The sequence below is a fragment of the Tympanuchus pallidicinctus genome, unplaced genomic scaffold, assembly GCF_026119805.1.
Source record: "Tympanuchus pallidicinctus isolate F22 unplaced genomic scaffold, pur_lepc_1.0 scaffold3, whole genome shotgun sequence".
Lineage (NCBI taxonomy): Eukaryota > Metazoa > Chordata > Aves > Galliformes > Phasianidae > Tympanuchus > Tympanuchus pallidicinctus.
In genome coordinates, this window is record NW_026294747.1 from 83,772,412 (window position 1) to 83,798,722 (window position 26,311).

The window sequence follows — 26,311 nt, forward strand, 5'->3', positions numbered from 1 at the left end:
GTCTTCAAACTGCTTCTGTGCTAGAATAGTGTCTGGCTCTACCTACCACTTGAGTTGCCTCCTATAGAAGTGCTGTGGGATCAGTGAACTACTAAATCTCTAGAAATCCTTAAATTCTCATAACTAAACTATTTTTACTGATACCTCTGACTAAAATGACAGAATTTAGTTTCAGAATTCATGAACATAGCTGATACAAACAGCCAGATTTCATTGTTAGTATTCTCTTTTTAAGAATGCAGTGAAAGGAAAATTTATTCTATGGATTTGAGTAGTCTTAATCTTAACTGAGCAATACAAAGTCTAAATTTGTGTATCATTGTTGTTATGTAAATGTAAGTATAAAAGCTGCCTACCTGCAAAATAGTGTATTCTGTACCATCCATGAATATTTGTTAGGTATATTTATGTTTACATTTTTCTCATGGGCAGAAAAAAGCTTTCTCTTTGAAAACTATGCATCGCTGATTAGAAAAGTGCTAGCTTTTCTCCAGGTGATAAACAATTATCAGGTGAATTGTGTTGATGAGTCGTACTTCTGTTTAAAGTAATTATTAAATGTGTACAATCCACAGCAATAACATGTCAGGGATAGGAACAAGGTGACAAGAAAATAGGGTTGAAATTCCTTGTCTTGTTTAGAAAAAGAAATTATGCTGAACCCTGGGCTTTCTCCTCTTACCCGTAGTTCTTTTCAAAGATTTTTTTCAGAATAGAGGATGAACTGACCCTTCATTTGTGTGTTTCCTTGCAAAAAGGAGAGAGGTATTTGAGATTATATTGCATGACTTTCTATAATTACTTGCTAGAAACTAACAGAAAAGGGAAGTGTGAACAGGTTTTCAGGAGGTAACAATGTATAATGAGAAGGAAAAGCCTTATCTTCTGATTATTTATATTTTCAGCACCAAAGAGCTATAAGTCATAAACTAGGACCTCATGGGGAGGCTATGATTCGAATCAAAGATAAGAGACAACACATGGATCCAAGCAGCCAAGTACAACGAAACGATGAAGCGATGTTGGTTAGCATGAGAGAAAGTGTCTCACTGCATTATTAGCTTAAACATTCTCTCATGTTTTTTGTAGGCATCACAGCAAGAGAGTTTTAATGAGGGATTTGAAGGAAGATAATGAGGTTGTGAGACAGATGCTCGGAAAAAAAATCACAGAGGAGATTGTTTAAAAATATCTGACAAATGGGTAATGGAAGCCAACATTCTGGTCTAACTGGAGAAAAATCTCACTGGAGATGATAGGTAGGATAAAAATAAGAGGGAATTTGAAGATGAAGCTAAACAACTTATATCTGATTATTTAGAAAATCATAGGCAGAAGTTGGTCAAACAAGGTGACAATTTTGTTCTATTTGATTCTGTGTGAGGGTGCCAGGGTTCACCAGAGGAATAGATGTTAAAATAATAGAGATTTCAGGTGGTTTATGACAGACTGGATAATACTTTCGGCTTTGTAGGCGAATAGGAACAGGTATTCTTTAAAGATATTATGCAGAAACATCTACAAAAATGCTGAACCAAATGAGAAAGTATTTAGCTTCATTTACAGAACTGACTTGTTTACAAAGGATATTATGTGATCCCAATTTCTAGAGGCATTTGATACAGTTTTATAATACATAAAAGGGAAACACTAACTGGCATTGAAAGGAAGTTTTGTCAGAAGTACAGTGCCCGTCCTTTCTAGTGTGGAAATCTAAGTTCTTTGTTTGAAGAAGACAATGAAAGAATTTTAAAAAATCACATGCATGAATAAAAACGTATTTACTTATGTACAAAAATACAGTGTAAGCAATGGTAGTAGTGACAGAAGGTCAATTCTGCACATTTTTGATAAATACTTATGCTATCCCAGTATTTTCTTAATCAGCTTTAGCTGATTAGTTTCAATTTTTAATGATCTTTACTACTAAAAATTCTCATGCAAGATGCATTATATCTAAATGCTTGCAAAAAAAAGTCAGTTTCTGGAAAATCGGGGAATTAATGCAGATGATCAAGGCTATTACTACATCCCACGGTTGAGACCAGGAGATAATAGTACATTTAGGAAAAACTAGTTCACAAGACAGATTTCATTTTTTAAATATTACAGAAGAAGGTGGCAAATATGTGCTTCTTTTGAAGCCTAAAGCTATAGAAAGTGGGAGAAGACATGCTGAACTTTTTTGTGAAGTCATTTTAAAGTACTTTACATCAGAAGTTCATAAAGGTAGCAGGAGTAAGAAGCTAGTATAATTAATGGTCAGAACTTCCAGACATGAAATTAATGGCTTGCCTGAACATTCACAAGAGTGGGAGACAGATGCTGAGAATTGATGAAAATTTCCTAGGAGAGGTAGAAGAAATACTGAGGGAAATCAAGGCCATACCTGAGCACATGATAAGAATATTAGAATCTCTAAAGTTTAGCAAAGCTCAGGGACCATCATAAGTCTATTCTAAAGATCCAAAACATCTGAGCAAGTGTAGTAAAAGTTACATTATAAAAGAGGGAAGATGTTAGATGACTTAAAAGAAGTTACTAGAAACTGGGAAGCAAGAAATTACTGATTTTTAAGTATTACTTCTGCTCTTCAGGATAGTGAGATCCAAACATCCAGTTTCAGAAAGCTATTATTTGATCATGATTAAAACACAAAAATAAAAGGAAGAAGTTTAATTATTAATTTCAAGTACTTGTCTTGTTACCTCAGCTAGATTAAAAGTTAACTAGTGAAGGGAGAAAAGGTACATAAATGTAATTTATTCTAACAAGCACTGGCTACAGCACAATCTGAAAGAGATACTAATAAATATCTATTTGAATGCATGTACCTCACCTTTTATGTCTGTGATTCCTTTAACTATGTTCAGTGGGGCTGCAAAAACTCTGCACTCATCACACCCACAGTACAAATGGTGCCAATTTGGAATAAGTAAAAGCCAGCGTCAACTGCGGCAACCACTGAAATATTGAGCTTTCTTGGATAAGGGAAGATGATTAACTTCAGGTGATGAAAGAACACTGGAGTTAGCTGGTAATAGCAAATATAAATGAAGGCAAATGACTTCAGCCATTTTGTGAGTATCAGCACAATGGTAATTTTCACTTACTGGAGCAATACAATGAAGAAGTATAGGTGAGTAAAATGAGGAGAAGTGGTAATGATTTGTAGCTGTGAAGAATGTGGCATTCTAACAGAGGTAAGCAAAATAATTCACACTTGCCTGGAATAACTCAGGAACATGGTTCAGTGAACTGGCTAGTAAATAGCAGGTAGAAGAGTGTTAGAGAAGTAAAAATATTTTGTAAAGATGACTGATTCCCCATAGTCACATGCAAATTAGCATTAAGCAGATGGAAGATCAAGATGAAGAAATGCTATGCATATTGCTCATTTTTCTACATAGGATGTAATAGCAGTAAACAAAGAAAACAACTTCAGTATATAATTTTAGGTATTGAATATATATTATTTTAGCACGTTATAAAAATCTCTAAATCTGAGGTGCAAATATCTCTATTGTTTTTGTCATTATAAATCTTGTATTAATAATTTGTTGCATAGAGGACTTCTGAATAAGCGTGCATGGACTAATAATTCTGCAAAGGACACATATCTTTTTAATTGTAGATACACTATTTATTTCTGAAATGAAAATAAAAATGATCACTGCAACCAATCAGAAAAGTACTGCAACCAATCAGAAAAACTCAGTGACAAACCAAATACCATTAATTCCATACTTAGTTTGTCATTGTTCTACTACATTTAAATATAAAACTTATTACAATCTAAAAACTGTAGAATGCCAGTGGGTACATCTTCTGAGCTTTACTTGTGCAGTAGAAATGTCAAGGTTGTATTGTCTGCCTCTGTTTTTCTAGTGCAAAACCTCCCCTCAAGTTGTTAACAGTGGTGATTAATGACCTAATGCAAAAGTCTATCAAAGTTAGTGGAAAGATTTCATTGTCTTTTTGATTGGTTCATCTGTCCTCTGGCGTTTTGGACTTGTGACTTTTCCATCAGTAAGAACTAATTTCAGTTGTTTCCTCTTTACAGAACAAGGGAGATTTACTTTTAATCAGGCTTTCAATCAGACTAAGGGAGGATTTGTTTCTCAGAATGCACAGACCTAACTGTCAGAGTAGAAGAAAATGTTGAGAAGTCTGAGAGAGAAGGAAAAAGTGGAAGCTAAATGCCTCAGAGAAAGTGAGAGAGCAAGGTGAAAGTTCTTGTGTTATTGTCTATTTCATACCTTCTGAATTGGAAGAAATAAACTAGAATGATATAGATCTTCCCAGGGAGGACTGATCATATCAAAATACCTGGAAGTTACAGTCAGTGGAAACCACTGGAGAGAATACTTCATACTCTTTCTTAATGATGAACAACAAGCTGGAAATGTGGGGCTGGGATGGTGGTGAGAGTACAGAAAGTAGTTTTCCCAGAGAATAACTGGTAAAAGTGCTACACTACTTTTCCTTAATGTTTCTGACATAAGAATTTTTCTTGCTGCTGAATAGTTGGAGTAGCATCCTAGATGCATATGCAGATACTTTTTCAATCCCACAGTAACTGCAAACACTAATTGATCACTGATGATGTATATGCATTCTGTGAATCTTCCAAGTTATGTGTGCTTAATCTGATAACAAAAAGAGATTTTCCCCATTCAGTACTGTGCAGTCAATAAAAATGTAGCTGTGGCAAACTAAGGTGCACTCTCTTCTCCCAAATGTACAATAACCATTAAATTATAGGCTAAGATACAATTCCAGAAATAGTTTTGCACATAACAGTTGAAGCACAGAGAACATAGTTAATGTGCAAATGTGAATTTGTGCTTTCATGCCCACCAGACAGGAAAATCTGGTCTTGACTTAAACTAAGAACTTTTCAAATGGGATCCTCTGGTGGAAATACATATGAAAAGCAAAAAATGTGTTTGTATGGTCAGTTTTTTATCCAGATGAGCCTTATTTCTTCCTGTCAGATTAATTGAGGTGTATACTAATTTCTTTGCTATCATTCTTTGTATGTTCCTTTGAATGTGAATATTGTCATGGTTTCCTGTTTTTACAGACATATTCTATTTCTTGGCACATCTTAATGATTTGAAGTAAGGGTTGTCATGCAAAAGACTAAAGAGTGTAACACTTTCATAACAATATTACCTTTCTAGTTCTTTCTTTTGTACAGTGTATGAGAAGTATAGGTTATTATTAAATTTCATAGTGTCTTTCTATAGGGCAACATTTAAATACTAATTCTAATCTTTGAATTGAAGATACCTTAAGGAATTGTGCTTTAAACAGCAACCCTTTTGGCTGACTCGTGTTAATTTAGGGTGTAGGAAGTTTATTGCAATGGAAGTTAAGATTATTCCATAATAACAATTTATAATCTTGCTTTGTCCTTGTGATATAGTTTTGTTGTTGTTTATGCCTTGGTGTGCCCTTGATGTACCTTGAATTTACTATATATTAAGGACAAGCATGTAAGGATCTGTGGAGAAGATGACATATAGTATCTGAATCCTTTATGACAACTTGTTTTAGTGTCAGTGAGAGTGCAGTAGATACACAGCTGGGAGAGTGTGTTACATGAGGCCTCACTGCATGGCAATTTAGATATATTACCCCAACACATGTCGAAGTATCTTCAGCTGTTACTTTGCAAACGGCAGGGCTAGCTGACTTTGCTACCCTGATACCAGCTTCCTTCCAATTTTCCGAAAAAAGGTTATTGTTGAGAGTTAAAGAGGATATTTTTAGAAGTGGTTGCAGGTAATTGTCCATCTGAAGTAGACTTCAGAATGGAACAAGCTAGAAGTTTCTTGGCAAACTTCTTTATTAAGGCTGAGAGTATGCACAGAAATTGTCTTGGTGAGTTTGAGTTAGTTTTTCTTTAGCGTATTTGTTTTGCTCAGAAGGAATGTCTTTGTCACAAGTAAATGAATGAGGAAAACTTAAAGGTGCAGGGGCAGATGACTGAAGTATGCCTGTCTTCACTTACAAAGTCAGCTATTTTCTTTTATTCCAGGATAAACCTACTTAAATGTTGTCCATAAACCTCGGCTGCATTTTAATATTGGCTGGGTTCTTGTGATCTTTCTCTACTGATGCTTAAAAAGGGCATTGACTCTTCCCTTTATTAGATTTCTGTCTGCAGTTATAAAATTAATCTCCCAGTCTCATGCTGCAATGAGCTGTGCCAGTAGAAGAGAGATCAGTTTCATTTTTTTTGCCTTAAAACTTCTTCCAAAGTTACAAGGAGTTTAGAACATTACTTTCTCTTTTCAATTTTAACAAAGCCTTTGTCTTTTTTTTTCCTGCATTTCTATTTTATCCATGTCATTTTGGTTCTTTTGTTTTATACTTCACATTTTTCCCCCACTCCTTTTTCTTGCCTTCAAGCCTAGTTTATAGTCTTTGACAGGATTCTTTCTATGCTATCTGCCAAAACATCTGTTTCTTTTCTGAATAAAAAGCTTCAGTCTCCAGAAAGTGTCACATGGGTCCTCACCAACTATAAACCTTCCTTTCTCTATAGGACTTTGTCAATGATGAACCAGCACTGTGCAGCTTTGTACCCTTGTCTGCTTGTCACATTTTTTTATTATGCCCAAGTCAGGTATTTTGCTGGGGAAAAAAAAAGTCTTTGCATTATTTGGATTTCAATATACACACTTCCTTTCAAACTATGCCATCAGTTATTTGTACTTTCTATTTTTAACCTTGCAATTATTTCCTGAATTTCTGATCAGAGCAGATATTTATTAGCTTAAAATTGATTCCAGTTACAAATACTCTTCTATTTGTGCTTCTCTGTTAGGACTACATTTGAATTAATATCCTCACCCAATATGCTACTATAACTGGCTTTGATTATTCTTGGATTGATTTTTGTTGATGATACAATTTTTCAGCCGAAGTGGCATTTACGGTAGTTTCGGATTCTCTTGACCGAGTTGTGTCACTTTCAGTACTTTCATTTTGCCATTTATATTTTTAATGATAGTAATAACTTATGTAGTAGACAGACTTAATTCTGTTGTAAAATACTTTGATGTCTTCAAGGAAAAGTGCTGTATCTGAGCATATTATTTGTATATTATATTCCCGCAGTATTACAAACTTTATGTCACTGAGGTTTTTTCAAACTACATTTTATGAACAGTCAAAAGAAGAAATGAATTTAAATACTTCCTTCAAATGCTGAAAGATTTTTTTTATTGCTTTTTATGTTGCAAGATAAAGGAAGAAAGTAATTTTCATATGTGTATGTCTGGTATAATTTTGAATGTCTGGTATGTTGTTGATATCTTTGTCTTTTGAGTATATTGAGGGGTAAGACAAAGACGATTTGCTTGTGAATGGTTTTATGTTCCTCCAAACATTTAAGCCTTAGTGTATTAAATAACATAAGATCAATGGACAGATATTTTTCCCCCTGGAATATCTGTAGGTGTTTCATTCTTTCAGTCCCCTGAAGTTTTCACTGAATTTTGAAGAAAATGCAAATTTTTTTAAATTATTTTTATTATTTTTTTGTAAATCTCTCAAAATTTCCTCATCTATTTATTTATTTATTTTACAGATTTTACATTTCCATTATAAGATCTGTATTAGTTACTTAGGGGTTTCTGAGATCAAACTTATATGGGGAGAGGGAATACACATTCTGCTCTATTTTTCCCTTTCTCTGCTAGACACAATGGGAGTTTGTCCAGGTGGCAAGATTTGATAAATACTGGGAAACCACGTAAATAGAATTGCTAAGGAAATTGAATCCAGCTTCTTTCCATGGCACAATTCCCCCTAGAACAGGTGGCCTGGCATACTGGCCACAGGTTCTGTTGATAGTCCATCCAATAACTCAGTTCCCTTGTTTTGTTTGTGGGGTTTGTTTGTGGAAGTTGGCAAGCTGCCTTCCTGGAGGAGCTGCTGCAACAATAGGGGGGCTGGGAATGGTTCAAAAGTTCTAAGTCTTTTCATGGCTCTTGAAGCATTTTTTTGGTTCTCTGAAGGGCCTGACTGAGATTGATGTGTGATTTTGTGTATAAAAGTTTGAAAAATACTAGTTGATGAAATATTGTCAATAAAACACAAACCACAAAATTTTCTCAGTCATTTTTTGGTTTTAGGTACTCACATGTGTCTCTTGCCAACATTTTTAGGGTGAAAAATAAGGATTTTTTTTTCTTTTCTAGGCTTTAATTGTCAAAATTATTAATTTTAAAGTAGTTTGTATTACACATGCAGGCATGCCACAGTATTACCAAGACATCATGAAAGGGATAATATTTTTGTTTCTGACAAAAATTAGTTGCCTATTTCAGTAAGTTGATACTCAGTGGACTACTCAGCAAACACATGGAATTGATTAAGGCTTCAGTCATGTATGTGTAGTACTAGAATAGCCCCACTGAAGTATAGTCAGCTCACAGTATAACCTGCTTTTATTTGCACACAGGTAAACCATGCTCTCTATTTGTCCGTTGATGTGTACACAGAGTATCTGGTAGCCCAATCAAACTGGGAAGTATGTTTTAATATGTCCCTCTGTGTGAACTACTAGCATCTGCTGTAGTTCTTGCCCAATTCCAACTGGCCAGAACTCGGTTTAAAGAGAAAATGAATTACTCCAGTGAAAACATACAATTACTGTAATACTGTATTCACCTTGGAAAGTATGCAGTGAATGACAGTGTAGGAAATGAGGGCTTTGTCAAAGCAGCATAAAAAAAAAAAAAAAAAAAACCAGTGCAAACCACATTCTCCTAGTTTAAGCTTTGCAAGACAGCCTACCTGCTTTACAACTAAAATACCTGTTGTTTGGGTGCTGAGTGCAAGGTAGGTCTTACTGCTTCTTTGCTTTTCTTTTCTCAGTTAATAATTGTTAGTCTAAAATATAATTGAATGTAAATTTGAAAATAACCAAGAAAAAAAGATTAGATTTGGTGATAAAGAAACTTTGAGCTAATCATATTCGGAATGAAGCCTCAAAGAAATGCTCTTCCTACTATAGCTTGAAATTTGAGGAGGGGAAAGCCTTTTGTTCCTCTCTTTTCTGTATGGTCCTTTCTTATAATGAAATTCACTGCAAAGTGAATCTCAGTTTATTTGGAATTGTATTACCATCTGGGGGAAGATTTTGATACAAGCCAAAACTAACAGATTTCCACCTGGCTCCTTAAGAATTCCAATTGCCAGGAACTGGCCATTTCTTTGAAGCAGCCTGACTGTATAGTTGCATGAGTCTGCAAGATCTTCTTGGCTGCAAGATCTTCTTGGCTGGAGCTACTTTTTGATTAATGTAGAATCACTAAGAGCCCAACATATTTTCTTAATATTTCTAGTTAGACAGTTTCATCTATACTTCATCTGAAAAACTATGGCCAAAGCTGTAATTAGCATTGGCAAGTCTGAGCATATTCTTGATGATGTTGTTGGCTAAAACCAATGTTGAAAAGAGGGGGTCAAGCTGCATGCCTCAGGGGCTCTACAGTTACTTCAGAGACCCTCAGTGGGGGTTAACAATCAAGTTACCAGTTCAAATCCAGCAAAGGTCAACAGTGATTAACACTCTTTTGTTCTATTTGTTAGTGTGAAACAGATGTGAAATGAAGTTATGATCCAATTCCTAGTAGATATTTTACATCATAAGCACTAAACTCGTAATGATCCCTTGCTGGCAATCTGATTAGAATGAGCAGTTAATTGAACAGACACAGAGACTGCTATGCATCCCTTACTGCTCTTCCCTGTAACAAAAAGTACGCTCATTTTTGGACTGAAGGACATGATGGAAAATTGCTTTTCCTGCCTGAATCCTTTATACTCAGTAGATACATTTGTAAATTTTTTTATCCTTGGTGATATCAAATTATATTTTTTACTACAAGTACTGTTAAAATTGTTTTAAGTGATTTGATTGTAACTTAGAAATGAAGCATTTGGTAATTTTAAATATGTATGGGCAGAACCTCAGCTGGATTAATCAGGCATGGACCTACTGAAAAATCAGTTAAGTGGTAGTCAGTGATGTTGGCAAAGGATCTGCTTCTGCATTACTCAAAGTACATGACAATGCTTGAAAAGGCGTGGGTACTTTTAGACAAAAGTGTGCCATAGCTGAATTATTTGCATACACGTGTGTGTTTTCTCTCTAGAACCTCACAGTCACTGCCCTTCTCCTACTTCCTGGGCACCAAACACATCTGGGGGCTAAGGATGAAGGGATTAGGCCTTGTTTAAAGTCTTCAGATATTTGGTTATATTTACTACCATGATACAGATACTGTAAATTACAAAGCCTGATCTTATACTATCCTGCAACTAGCGAGTCACTGAATACTTTTTCTTTTTTTTTTTTTTTTTTGTAAACATGATGTCTCTTAGACCAAATCTCTGTTTACATTGTGCTCCATAGAAAATATTATTCTGAAATTACTGGAACAATTTATTCTATTAGTTCATCCAGTATATTACTGGATTCTACTATTTCATAAACTTATTTTAGAAAGAATATCTGTAAGATAAGGGCTCAAAATAATTCATTGATTGGATATAATCTTGTAACAAGTACAAATTGGACTTTTCTTGCTGTCTTACATTCTCATGTCTTAGTTATTTATACGGTAAAGTAAGGAAACCCATTAAAAAGCAACTATCCTTTTAAGTTGAGTAAGATTTTACTGGTTTTCAGTAAATATATATAAGTATATATATATACTTATATATATACTTATATATATAACATAATATATTTATATAAATACATATATAGTTACCTTTATAATTATTTATATATATATATATATTACCTTTACTATAACCCTTTTCAAAGCAACAAGTCATACATGTCGCACAACAAAGGAGAGATATCCTTGCCTGTGGAGAATATTAGGAACTCTTAGTGCCCTATGAGTGGATTTCAGTTCCTTTGATCATATGGACTTACTGAGTACAGTAAAATCTCCTCTGAGATGTCTTTTTTTCCCAGAATTTGTATCCTTTTCAAAACAGCTAGTGGCATTCTATGTCTCTGCTGGTGATTGAAATGAACATTTTTGGGACATCTTGGATATGACATTCAAAGTAGAAGAGAGATTTGTACAAGCTCTTAACTTTGTAGTTGAACTGTGACATCACAAATATATATATATATTTTTTTTCTTGCGTTGGCAAATTCTATTTCTATGATAAAGCTGTCTAGGGCAGGGACTGTATATTTTTGCAGTTTCTAGTACGTTCTAACCCTGACAAAAGGATGGACCATGAGCACTGCAGTAATAGTAATCATATATAACACTAATAGTGGATTTTGAAATGATGTCTATTCTGCAAATGCATTTCAAAGAAACGCAAGGAAAGGTGTAGTTTACTCCCTGAAGAATAGAACTGGCAGGCATTTAAATTTAAATTAAATGCTTTTATGAGTTCATTGAATGTTATTTAGCAAGTATAGTATAGCAAAAGCATGTTACCTATTGCCTCAGAATGAGGTTTTTATTGCTTTTTCATAGTTATCTTTTGTACCAGTATTTGGCAGGTAAAAAATGAAATTTACTTGCTAAGGTTAAATTGTTTTGTGCTGTTGTTGAGCCACACAGATACAGAAATACAATGATGGAAGAAATATATTTGCTTCTGGGGAGGGGGCAGATGTTTATGCATAGTAGTCTTGACCTCCCTTTAAAGAAATATTTATTCTCTGAAGGTCAAAGATATTATGAGCCACTCCAATGAAAGCCAGTTCAAACAAGAGATGGTACAAATGGAACTATAGACAGAACTGGCCCAAACAATTCAGTGTGGTCAAGACAGTGACACTCAGAACGATCTGAGGCCAAAGCACAATGGACTCCAAGATGAAGGATCTCTCAAACTTGATATAAGAAGTTCCTGCTTCTCTATCTATTTCTAGAACCCCCACATTTTGTGATTCATGCTGATTTGGAATCAATAATGTCTGATTTTTTCCTGAATCCTGAGTTTGTTATATTTTAGTGTTTGCAGTACTAGAGGGGAGCTTACAAGCAGGAGGGAGGCTGACTTTTTAGGTAATCTAATACTATTAGTGACAAGAATGGGGAATGGCATTAAAGTAGAAGAGGGGAGATTTATGTTATGTGTTAGGGAATAATTCTTTACTCAGAGTGTGGTAAGGCACTGGCACGGGCTGCCCTGAGAATGTGTAGGTGCCCCATCCTTGAAGTCATTCAAGACTAGGTTGGATTGGGCCCTGGGCAGTCTGATCAGGGGAGTGCCAACACTGCCCATAGTATGGGATTGAAACTAGATGATCTTTAAGGTCACTTCCAACATAAGACATTGTATGATTCTCTACAGACATGCTGTTGATTAAATACTCCAATCCACACATACAAGGATTCCAGCCTTATTTTCCAGACTCCACCTTTTTCTCTAATTCTCAAAACCTTCTGAGTACCACACATATTGGAAGTTCACTGTTTTCTAAATCCATTTTGATAGACCAGTTGAATTTTTTACATAACTGAGAAGGCACTGTGATACAAGGTCAGAATAATAAATTTTATACTTTTATTCTTTATGTAGGAAATGTAATATGGTGCCATCACTACTTTATTACTCTGCAGTCATTCTGCTAACTATTCAACTTAAAATATTTCAGCCATCAGCATTTGGAGAAAGTTCATAGGTTTTGGGCTGTCCATAGTAATTTGCCTTAAAAAACTACATTTCTTCTAGTCACCCTTCCTGGAAATGCAGTTATGGATCAAGACACTGGAGTAGTTGAAGTGAGCTGAGGAGATGCTAGTCTGAGAATGCATTCAATTACCTCTAGTATAACAAATGCTTTAGGGCTTATGTATTTCTATTTGGAAGCTATGTTTATATTTTCTGCTAACTGGAATAGTTTGGTTCTTTTCTGTGAAAGACTATGAAAGTGTCTCTGAAGGGTTTATGAAACTTGGACTCAAGTTTTGATTAAAAAAAGTTTCTCTGTTCTTTGAAGGTGCTAGGCAGAGATCAGCAAGCATAAAATAATCCCAAAGATATCAACCTAGCAGACCTTGAACTATCTGTATTCAGCTTGCTTTGGTACATCTTAATGTGAATTTAAAACTATGTATCAGAACTACTCCATGTTATAGGAGAGTACTTGTGGTCCTCCAAAGGCAAATTCATAGGAATGCTTATTATCTTAGAAATCAATGTGCTGAAATGCTGTTCATTCTTCTTATGCTTTTCATTTTTGGTATGAAGAACTTAGCAATGAATAACCTCCTTCAACTTATATGTGAATGCCCAAAAGACTTGTAACTCATCTCAATTTAAATTAATGACCTTAGTGATGGTACTAGCAATTGGACCAAGGCTCTCATGAGCCAGATATTTGCATATGGAATTTGATTAATCCGTTGGCTATTAATTTTCACTTTTAATTAGCTATGATGCTATTGTAGGAAGAAAATACAAGATAACTATTAGGCACAGAAAATGTTGATTTTTCTGTTGGGTATTCTGTTTTGTTTTGACTATGCTAGGTTCCTTCACAGCATCTGCTTTGATCAACTCAGAAATATATACCACAAACCTAAAAACTAGTCTGCAGAAATTCAGGGATTATACTACCAAGGAATACTTAACTAAATAAATATATGTAATTTACAAATGTAGAGAAATTCGTATATGGTATCCTCTTCTAGTAGTCTGTAACTTTATTCCTCTTAATGGAATAATAGATATTGCATGATATCTGTGTTCACAGTTACAGAAAGGCCAACAATGTATATAAAATGAAGTAGTATTTGTCTGAGGTTGTTTGATCTTCCTACATCCCAGATGATCAAATGTGCACTGGTGGTTGAGTCCTGTTCAGATTTATCAAGAGCAAATTTTGCCATTTCCATATGTCTTCAACATTTCTGCCATTTGGGAACACTGCAACAGGTTTGCTCATCAACTTCCGGGAAAGCAGGGCCCATCACATATAGTGCTTACCTGGGAGAACAAGTGGCATCACTCCTAACATCTCTCCCTTCATCCTTCTTTAACACAGCTTTTATTGCAGAGCATCATGACATCATGTGGTATGGAATATCCCTTTAGTTAGTTGGGTTGAGGTGTCCTGGTTATGCCTCCTCCCAGCTCCTTGTGCATCCACTGCTCCTCACTGTCAGAGCACCATGAGAAGGAAGAGTACTTCAGTCTGTGTAAACACTGCTGTGGTGTATTGTGTGTGATAACTATTTTCACCAGCCCCCCTTTCCCTCCCTCCCACCAAAACAGAGAATCATATGAGCCTCTACAAAGAAAATTATCTCAACCAAAACCGTGATACCACTATAAAGTACTGGGATATCTTTCATTTAACTAGTGTAGAACATGCTACAGTCTTTTTTATCCTCTTCAGAAGATATGTGTAACCATACGAAGTAGACATTTTCTTTAGTGTGTTATCTGTGAAGAAAAATACAGGGCAAATTTTGATTAAAACGTTGCTCTGTGGCCTTTCAAATAAAATCTAATTTTATTTAATATTAATTTATACATGTATGCAGAAAATGGCATACCAGTATTAATAAAAGAGGCTTACAGGAATGAGAGAAATATATCCTTGACAAAATTTATTTACCTACCTAGACTTTCATTTCAAAGTTAGCAGCACTGTACAATACTGGGATAATACAAGGGTCATAAAATTCTGTTAGACATTTTTAACCCACTTTAATTTATTCCATGGAAGTTTAATCTCCTGCTGAACAGAGCTGGCTGAATTTTCAAAAGCCATAATCCACTGAAGTAAAAAATCCTTAATGACAACACAGGCAGCAAGCTTCAACAGTTTAGTTTAAATTCTTTCTAAAAATGTAAAATGTAGTGCAAGAGTTAATAGGATATTTCATACAGATATATTTCAATCATTTTCCAAATCTTTATAAGTTCACTTGCATCTCTACCATTAGAAACATTTGGAGAGAATTCCAGCACTTCTATGGCAGAAAGCAGAAAGCTGTAAAATTGTGATGAGAAGAATTTCACACTGTATTGTAACTCAGCTGGTCCTTCAGTTCACAGGCTGTTATATGTGGTAGTGTAATGTTTTCTAAGTAGATAGAGAAATGATGTTGAACAGCATCAATTCTACCTTAATTATATTACTAGTCAAGAAAATGAAAACAAACTACATAATGCCACACTATATTCATTCTTCTGCTCCTCTAGGAGTTTTATAATTAACTTCGGTGGTGGGTCAGGATTGACTAATAAATTGAGCAGAGACAGTTCATAAATTTTCATGTATTCTAGAATCACAATTACAAAGTGTATTTATATAGTCCATTTTCTACCATCTTTGGAGCTACCCAGTTCTTGAAATACCTTTAAATGAGGCAACGCTTCCTTTTCTTGACCTGGAAGCATAGTGCCATGCTTTCTTTCATGGCTATGGTTGGCCTGATCTCATCCATGTACTGAGCTTCTGCCTGAACTATACTGAAAAAATGCAGATGCTATGCTAGATTTTGTTGTGGCCTTCTGGACAAGAATTTAGGTGGCATCATGCTGATGTTCTCAAGCTCTTAGATTAATTTCAATAGCAATCTCTTCCTTTTTTTTTTTTTTTTTTTTTTTTTCTTTTTTCAGGAGACACTTTTTGAAGAAAAACAGTGAGATCCCTTCTCTGAAAGACAATAGAGACAGCAGTTCTTTTTTTTGCCTCTGCTTTCTAGATAAAGGTAGAATGTTTCTTAGAGCTGATATCTCATGACTTCCTTGTATGGATGTGTGGTTTTGATTCCTGGTTCAAAGTGCCCAGCCTTTCTCCAGGCACTTAGAGGAGTCTGGGTGTTTAACTTCAAGTCATTTTTCCACTCTGGTAGCTTGTGAAAGGAAAAAGAAAATCATTACAAAGAATTTACAATGAGCTGTGCTGCCACAGCTGAAAGGACAATACTCAGGTAGAGCAAAGCAGAGAAAATTGAGAAAGAAAAAACGTCGGAGCAGTGCTGCTGGAAGAAATATCCCCATAATCATAGACTGTCTGCCAGATTTTGGGTGCCTATATGTCTCTTTAGAAGGCTAAATACTCTTTGAACGCTTAAGTATTAAACATTTTGTTCTAATCACTAGTTAACAAAACAGGCTCAAGGAAGGTTATTTTTCAGACTGTAAACACTTGTGAAAATGATTTGTATGATCAAAGATCAAACAAAATCCCAAAGATAACAAAATAGTACAAAACTATACTCTCATTGAAAGGAAAGCCCTCTGTAGGAAATTTCTTAGATCTAAAAGTATGAGCAATACTACAAAGTATTCAAGTGGAATAATGGAAGTGTTCAAGCCCAGTGTAGGTAGGAGGTAGATGGTAGCGGGAGGTATCCCTGACCATGGCAAGGGATCCATGTAGTCCCTTCTGATCCAAACAATTATATCACACTGTGGCTCTATGATTCTAAGACTACACTACTTGTACAAACAACACAGCACTAGCTTCAGCACACTTACAGTATTGGTTATGGTAGACTTTGGTGTGATTATAGTCTTGTGGAAATGGTTTTGATAGAGCAAACTTGTCCAGCTTCTAGCCTGCAATATTTGTGCTACCTCCACAGTATTCTCTCAATGGCAATTTCATAAGTGATAGGCACTGTAGGAGTACAAGATGATGAGCATTTATTCAGTCCTTGATGGTCCATCAATAGCTAATTGAGATAGATCATGTAGTTCATTTGTTTCTCACGTTATTAGCTGTGGAATAAGCCTAGAAGAGTTGTTTGTATCTACCACCTAAATCCCATGCAAGTGAGGTGGTGAGCGAGATGATTCCCACTCTAAATCGTGAACTGGTCTGACACAGGATATGTTCTGACTCCTTTAAAAGTGGTGGCAGTCTGCCACTTTCCTTCTTCAGTTGGTTTCTTAACATTCACAGAGCTTTTGGCAATAGCCATAGGCAGTATGAATTCAAAGGATAGTAAATAAGATTAAAACAAAATTTGATGTGTAATTCTAAAGTATTCTTACTGGAAACCAACCTCTGAATATGTTGTATCATCTTTGCATTCTGAGAAGATTATTTGAAACTAACTAGTTTTTCATACTTATGGATAATAGGCTACTAACATTGTGTTTATAATCAACAATACAATTACATACATTAATTAAATACAATTAAATACAAAGAATTGTAATATAACTAAATAAAGAAGTGTACCTGTTGATATACCAGAGCCTTTAGATATGAATTTTGTAACTACCTTTTGATTCTTAGCCAGGTCCATATCAGATATCAACAGATACAAGCACTCTAATTTAAATTTCTATTAAATTTCACTGAATTCATATTAGCTGCTGGTCTTGGATAATCTCTATTGTGCAAAATATTAAAAAAGCTCAAATTTTCCTTCAAATAAAAGCCATTTGGAACAAACAGTATAGCTTAAAAATTAAAACTAATTTAAATAGCACAAAGGAAATCTTAATGAAACTTAAAATCTATGCAAGAACTGCAGTGTATGTTAAATTCTATTTCACAGCTAAAAGACAATGAAAAAGTTTTACATTCCCTATGGTTTCTGTGCAACATAAATATTGTTTTTTACACATAATTGAAGTGAATGATCCCAAATGACTATTTTACATAATATTGCAGAAAACTTCAGGTGCTTCATTTAAAATGATAAGTAATGAAAGAAGGTCACCAATGGAATTCTCTGGGGCTCTGTGCAAGGACCTCTGTTCAACATATTTATAAATGGCCTCTGGCTGCTGTTGGAGGCGAGAGTTTTTGGCTTGATCCCGCATAACCATTTTTGTCTTCTCATTTGAGTAAATTAGGATTTACTGTCTCATTTTTCACGTTCATCTGAGCTTGATGATGCTTTGATTTAAAAAGAAAAAAATCTAACTACTTATTCTTTGCTGGTCAAACAGAAAAATGTTGTCTAAGTTTGACACACAGTTTTCTGCTTGTGTGAGGTAGAAACTTGAGAGATTTTCTGCATTTGCCCCCTTCTCACATATCAATTTATAGCAGCCACAATTCCTTCACTGAGTCTATCTTACAGTTATGTCCATAAGTACTGTTCCATCAGCTGGGATATTTGACAGAGGAAAGAAAATTCTAAGTTCTTGTGTACAGAGAGTACACAAACAGTGCTGCCAAATTGCTACAGAGCTATGCCAACAAAAATGATTTCAGTTTTGATTAGTTGTTTACCTGAAGAGAGAGATTTTCTACCTTGAGTATTAGATTGTTGTTTACATTTTCATTTGCCCTCAAGTAGTCATATATTCAGAGAAACAAATACATAATTTCTAAGCCAATACTGTAATTACAGATAATGAACTGTATTAGAGAAAAGTGAGAAATCAAGATACTGTGTATCTCTTTGAATGACTCAGATAAATTTGAGATTTAATCTTAATATTGAAACTACTATGGTTGATTTTGCCCTGAAATGAGAATAGAGCCTAACTCACCACTTAAGACCCTGACGACTTCCTGACATACTTTCCAACTTTGTTTCAAATGTTCAGGTTTGATCTGACTGAGCATTCAGAATTCAATGTCTTAAAAAGGATTCCAAGGTTTTTGAGACAAATCCTACCTATCCCTTAGGAAGTCCTAAATGAACTGCAGATATTCACTAAAACACATCTGATGAAGCTAAACATCATCATGAAAATTTCTTCATCCTCAGAAAGAAGGATATAGAATGAATAGAAAATTCTGTTTTAATGGAGCAAAAAGCTGCATTACAGATCAGTTCCTACGTCTTTTATTAATTGTGCTTTGATGTATTGTGTCCAGGGAAACTGCTGTCTATATTTCTGCCTAAAAACATAGAAAGAAATGGAATAGCTGTTTGTCATTATTCATTGAAAAAGGTTCCAGGCAGTCTGGTCCCTGTACCTTTTTTATATCAGTAAGCTTTACTAGGTAGTGGAGAGTCGTATTTTCCATTAAAGATACAAGACTGGAAGCAAAGGTCAATTTGTTATACTTACTGAGCTGCTTTTCCAGTAACATTTGTTGTAATGGCTAAGCTTTCCTAAATCTTTTTTCTCCTTACTATTGTTCTATACAGACACTACTGACATCATAATTATTCACTTCTAGCTATGTAGTCACAGGAAATTCATCTCCTCAGCCCTTTTGCAACATTGATTTATTGCACTGTACTTGGCAAAACTTTCTGTTGTTTCTTGTATACTCTACTGTTCCTCCATTACAGTAAAGCTTAAAGCTACCAGTGAAGACTGGCTATCATAGAAAGCTCTGTATATACATACAATGAAAAACAAGCCTGGACCATGATCACTTCAGCCAACAGAAGCTGAAATAGGTCTTATTTTTGTGGAGTAAAGTAGACATAAATCTGTTCCTGTCATCTCTATAAATTTTTATAGTGTAAATATAGAGAAAAATGTTCATTCTCGTCCCTATTGTATAGACTTCAACTGTCCCAGTGAATTCTTACTGAAATTTGTTACTGAGAAAAAGATAAATAATGAAGGAGAATGCATTTCAGTCTGTGAGTGGCTGTGGTTTTGGAAGAGAAGGTAACTCGTTTTATGTTGAATTACTTGTTAACAGACTGTATGCACGTTTCTGGATTATATGCACATACAGTCAAAGAAGAAGGAAAAAGCCAGGATGGAATTTTGTCTACTTTGAGGTTTAACCTTCAATTAGTCATTTAAAATTGGATCTTTTTTCAGGTTTTGCTAAAATGAGTCTGTGTTTCAGTAAGCTGGTTTTCACAGTGCTAAGTGCAAAATCACATGGATTTTATGATCTTTCCTGTATTATTTCAGACTCATGGTTGGAAAGAAGAGAGACAGAAGAAAATTGTGGATTAGTTCATGTGAAAATAACTGCTGTAATAGAATAGAAATTCTATTACACAGAAGTGCTCTGTATTATTGGGTGTGCCAGTCTCTGAGGATACATTTAGCTGCTTTCCATAGCACATAGTGCACTAACAGTACATGAAAAGGTACTTGGCTGGAAAATGTTAGTGAAGAGCTATGAATTCTAGAACTTTTTTATTAACAATTGTGGATTGTTTCTCGAGTACTCGCACAAACACTTGACTAGGGAGGGCAGGTTCAGGCCTTTAGTCATGAATGTAGTCAGTTACCCACAATGAAAATTGCAGAGGTCTCAGGGCTGACTGCGTGACTAGAAGCCTTTCAGACGTTACTAAATAAATGACAGTAACAATCAGTTGTATTTATTAGGTCAAGTATGAAGCTGTTGAACATACATGGGATCTGAATCATTCATTTCCATGAAATATACTGGCTTTCAAAAATGTACTTGTATTGGATCAGTCAGCAATTATATATAAAAAAAAATACTTGCTTCCCTTCTTTGTCGTTCAGTTTCAGCTGGAAAAAAAGAGACCTTATTTTTAAATAGTTTTTATTCCGTTACATCTTGTTACATGGAACTTGCTGCATAATCCTATGAAATGTAAATTATTGGAGGCAGAAAGGCAAACAAAGGAAATGCAAGCTCCAAGGAAAGAAAAATATAGTGGCGGTAATCTGTGTCCTACCTACAGATTGTAGGTAGACTAGCTCTTCTAACTGCCTGCTTAGATTCATAACATGTTGACAGATTCATGCTGGACAGGCACATTTTTCCTTTTAGCCACATATCTCCCCTTATTTTGCACGCCTTCCACATATGCCACTATAAAATTATATTCTGAGTCTCATTCGCTCTCTCCGTGACATGTTCATTGCTGCTTCATTAACCAGTGCACCATCAGTGCATTTCATTACAGCTTCTCTCCTGGCTGACTGTGTTGATTCTAAGATGCAGCTAGAAAGTGGCTATCAAAATGCTAGGCTGTGTTTATCCTTCTTTCATTTCAAAAGAGGAAACAGTCATCCCTTTGGCAAGATCTTAAATAAAACCCATATTTTAGCTATTACTTCTACTCACTCCTCTCACTGGAATTGCACTGGGAAGCTGTAGTATGGGATGTGACAGAACAGTTTACCTATTTGTTTACTGTAAAGGCTGTGGACATACCTCCTATCTGAGGATACAAAGGCTTCTTAGTCTGCTTTTATGTATATGTCTTCAACTGGTCTTGAAAGTGTATTTAAGCTGATGAAAGCATTTTCAGTTCCATTATTGTTAGGAAATGAAAAGGTCAAGCTGTGATAGACATTGTCCATGTCACATACCTACAGTTATAGCAGTAGAGAGGGGTCATGGTTTAAATATTAGCCAATTTTCAATATATTTCCTTAGTTGGGAATATACTCAATTCTATTTTAAGTAAAAAGAAAGATGTAACTGAAAATATGAAGGCACAATGTAACTCAGTGCCGGAACACAGAGTTATAAACCAGGCATTTTCAGAATGAATTATGTAGTCATGAAAAGGGAAATAAGAAACTCAATGGCTTCTTCATGTAAGTTCAAATACTAAAAAAAAATGTGGTAGTGTGCCTGGTCTAAGCTTTTAAAGAAATGAGTCTAAGGGTGTTGTAGATGCCTCCTGTTTTCTTGCTGTCCCCTGCTAATTCCAGCCCTTCCTGCTCTCCATGACTGCTGTGAGTTAGACAGCTTTTTTTTTTTTTTTTTTTTTTTTTTTAATTTAAATGTGCTCTGTACAACTGTTAAAAATTATTACTTTCAAATAAGTAGCCATATTTTTTCTTGAAATTGCACATATGACTCTCCGTCTTGCACAGACCGCTCTGGTTCATGGAGAAAGATGTGAAGAAACAGGAGTGAGGAAGGGAGAAATGCATGTCAGACTTCATACAGATAAGGCAAATCAGTAACTGATCTAGAAAGGGAGCAAAAGAGCGTGACTCCTCTTGCATTAACTGGGGTATAACTCACAGTAGATTTATTGCTGTTGAAGAAACTTGTTAAAACTTACATTATTCTATTATTTATACTGTAGTTGTTACTGAAGGTCTTAGTCAAGACTGCAGACTAATGTCTTTTTTACAAAAGGAGTAGGGAAATTAGGTTGCTACTGTCGGATTTGTAGTGACATGAACTTTGAGCATGGTCAAATTGGCATCAAGACAACACCCTAACAGTGAACTCAAGGGGCATTAAAGATAAATGAATGTGCCTCAGATGGGTGAAAAAACAGCTACTGTGAAGAGAAAACATTAAAATAAAAGTACTTGACTCTGAGGTGAGAAATGGTCACCAAAAGCAGGATGACACAGCTGTGTACCTTAGTTTTTGCAAACTTCATTCCTTACTCATCAATTACAGGCATCATGAAGACATAGCTTGTATGCCGAAGAATTAAATGAATGGTCAGAATTAATTCTGAAGGCAAAAGATTGACAAAAGAGAATTAAATAACAACTACTTGAGAAGAAGAGGAAAATAGACAGTTATGTTTTGTTCTACTTGAGTACAGAGAATGTAGTTTTTTCTCCCCAAAAATAGTTCTTTATGATTTTGAAATCTGCTCATTTTCTCAGGTGGAAATGGTGGGTTTTGTATTATATATCCTAATGTCTTCTTTCTTTTTTCTTTTCCTTCATTCTTTTTCAGGTTACTTGTGCAAATTTAACAAATGGAGGTAAATCAGAACTTCTTAAATCAGGAAGCTCCAAATCCACACTAAAGCACATATGGACAGAAAGTAGCAAAGACTTGTCTATCAGCCGACTGCTGTCACAGACTTTTCGTGGAAAGGAGAACGATACAGATTTGGACCTGCGATATGATGCCCCAGAAACTTATACTGAGCAAGATCTCTGGGACTGGCTGAGGAACTCCACAGACCTACAAGAGCCTCGGCCCAGGGCAAAGAGACGGCCTATTGTCAAGACTGGGAAATTTAAGAAAATGTTTGGCTGGGGCGATTTTCATTCCAACATCAAGACTGTGAAGCTAAATCTGTTAATAACAGGGAAAATCGTTGACCATGGCAATGGGACGTTTAGCGTTTACTTCAGGCATAACTCCACTGGTCAAGGGAATGTATCTGTGAGCCTAGTGCCCCCTACAAAAATAGTGGAATTTGACTTGGCACAACAGACAGTGATTGATGCCAAAGATTCCAAGTCCTTTAACTGTCGAATCGAGTACGAAAAGGTTGACAAGGCTACCAAGAACACACTCTGCAACTATGACCCTTCAAAAACCTGTTATCAGGAGCAGACCCAGAGCCACGTGTCATGGCTCTGCTCCAAGCCCTTTAAAGTAATCTGTATTTACATTTCCTTTTATAGTACAGATTATAAACTAGTACAGAAGGTGTGTCCTGATTACAACTACCACAGTGACACACCCTACTTCCCCTCAGGGTGAGGATAAACACGTGTCTGAGACTGAAGCCTGGGGAATAAAGGAGTTCGTATGACAGGGCTGTAACCTCAAGGAGGAAAGCCACATCTATTGCCTGGAATGTGTCTACCTGCTGCTGATGTCATATGGCTGCAAATATGTTAGTGGAAAACAATATAATGTCATTTTTGCCCAGTCAGCACCATGTATTAATCTAGTTGTAAATCACTGTGGATTTGAAATAAAATCATAAACACAGAGACACACACTCTTCAGCTCATATCTATTGAGATTCCTGTTAAGAGAGATTTTCATTGTCTGATAACTAAAGTTTTGGGATAAACTATTATCAAGCAAAATGGATTACTAGACAGAGAACAGTTTCTTACACAGTGTGGTGGAAATCTCTTTGAAAGTCCTTTACTGTATACCAATAATCCTCACTCATGCATTCTACTGCTTGGAGTAGCTGTACCAGTAAATAATACTGTAGGGCTTAATACTTGTTAAAATGGGAGAAAAATGTGTGTCTAGAGTTTATTCCTTGCTATATGAACACAGCAAAGCATAGTGACTTTTTCCAGCATACAGTAGGCACATTCAAGGTGGTGTTAGGTGGCTCTTTTTCCATGGAGTGAGCCTGTTACCAGTAAAGATGGGCAAACATTTGGAATTTACATGTGGGCAGACGTTCTGGTTTTATGTTTCTCTGACTCTTTAAGCTCTGATTCTTTAAACCTGGTTGAGTTTAGTAAGCAAAGCTATTTTAAAACCCTCCAGATGATCTTTAGGAAGGAAAATGCCTCATGGAGGACATGTAAGTTATAAGTGGCTGTCTTATCTTTATTACAAAATATTGTAACAAATTCAATATCCTAGTCTTGATTTGTATGAATGGTTTGTATTGTACATAATTTAACCAGTGTTATTTGAGCTGCTTATTAATATTAACTTGTAATTGTCTCTCTGCTTGTTATTGGTTGAAAACAATCAAGGAATTGAGGAATCCATTTTATCAATGTAGCTGTAAACTCATTAAAAGACAGAACTATGTACAAAGCATTTATTCAGCTAAAGTATTGTTGAAAGCTATACATATAAACATTACAGTTTGTCTGTACTTAGATATTTTATTTCCAAACAGAAAATGAGCTGTACATAAAAATAAAAGAAATCTTAAAGTTGAGTTTCAATATGTACTGTGTAGATGGTAGTTTAAATGGCTCGGAAAAGTGGGTAACGTTCCAAATCTGACATGGTTTTCAATCTTACCTCTTTGCATATGTACATATATTTATAAATTTGCGTGTGGGCATGTTTGTGTGTGTATATATACGTGTGTGCATAAGAGTACGTGTAAATACTTGTAGACATGTATGGAGAACATATAAAAACTTCTCAGGCCCGATTCTTAGCAAGAAAATGTCATTACTACGAAGGGTGTTGATAACTTGAGTGGAAGACCCCATTCAGATGAATTACAAAATTTAGGATTTGTTTGAAATGATTCATCAGTGTTTAGAAGTGGGGAAACATGATGCCACACTGTTTCAGGCCTGCCAATTGCCTTAATTCTAGCCTCCTCTGAGGCACTGATTTCTCTTTATGGAATTAAGAGATCCCTGTATATGGATTAGGGAATTTTCTTAATATGAATGAAAAACCCCTAGCTTTTATATATTTTTGTGTGTGTACTGGCACACTTTATCCCCACTAGCTGGTTCACAAGTGACTATAGCAAGGCGATGCTTAAAAGAAGGCTGCCTAAGGAAGAACTCAGTATTTCTTCCCCTTATCTTTCAGAATTATCCTTCCTAGCAATGCTTCCTTCCCCCTCTCACTCTTACCCCAGGTTCTGTGCTCTTCTGTCAAAGCTGTGAATACAGAGATGGGTCAGCTTCCAAAGGTGCTCAACATCATGAGCGGCTTCTACAAAGTCCCAATAAATCTACTAATGTTTCAAGAAGTGAGAAGTTTGAAACAACATCCAGTTGTGGACATCTCTTACTGAAACATGCAGAACATAAACGAGAATGAAACAAAGTGAATAAAATATATGCTTAACAAGTAAACATTTTCCTAATAATGTACAAGTAGGAGAGGAGACTTGCATATTATTAATGTTTGGTTCCTTCAAATTCATATGCCTGTGGGAATTATTTCTTCATTATATGTGACTTTCCAAAGACAACCTTGTGGTCCTGGACCATGTGTAGATTTAGAGAAAGAAAATGTCCAAGCCATACAGTCCAGATTCTGATTACATTCAGGAGTATGTTGGGCTACAGCTCATTTGTTTTTTCTCTCACAGGAACTGTGATTGTACTAGTAGTGTTTCCTCATTTGTGCTGTATGGAAAGTAAGTGCTGTGAATATATACCACAGTGTAATACATTCTATGACCAGGAGTAAAATCTTGGCTCCATTGAAGTCAGTGAAAATTTTGCTATCTAGTTCAATAGGGTATTAATTTACATATGTTAGTATATAGATGTCCAGTTTTAAATATGATTAGCATCCTGTATTATGATTGAACATTACATGTGTGGTTTCTTGTTTATATTTCTGAAGAGTGAATGTGAATGATTACTACTGGTACAACTTCGTTATGTTTTTTTTTTTATACTGTTCATGAATATATGAAGTAGTTGCATTCTATGAATTGTATAAATTATATACATATATATATATACCACATAGATATATATAGATTTCAAGTAACACCAAGACGCAAAAGAGTTATTTTTTAAGCAATAGATTTGATTCTTCTAATTGTGGTAGTTGGTACTTTATCTGCCTCTCACAGCCAGTCACAATGTTTTTAGTCTTAAGCCTTAAAAGAACTTGCTACTCCTGATAAGCTTTCTTGAGAATGAACTTGGAAGAGTTGTTTTGATGATCTGGTTGTGAAACAGGGATCTAAAATCAAAGCATATAATGTGTTACTTATCTGCTAATACTACACTGCGGTTCATTCAGTTTCTCTGGGAACTATACTGTGTTTTTTAACTTTTAAAAAAA

The 26,311-nt window shown here is 35.3% G+C and overlaps 1 protein-coding gene across 2 annotated transcripts in view; it reads left to right on the top strand.

Annotated features, from left to right (window-relative positions):
* NXPH1 (neurexophilin 1) overlaps positions 1-24,345 on the top strand; it is a 134,595-nt gene extending 110,250 nt beyond the window's left edge. For both annotated transcript variants that reach the window (XM_052695168.1, XM_052695167.1), the window contains exon 3: positions 22,553-24,345. In XM_052695168.1, coding sequence (XP_052551128.1) covers positions 22,553-23,314 — 762 coding nt within the window. In that variant the 3' untranslated portion in view covers positions 23,315-24,345. The remainder of the gene's footprint in view (positions 1-22,552) is intronic.
* Positions 24,346-26,311: the final 1,966 nt, after the last annotated feature.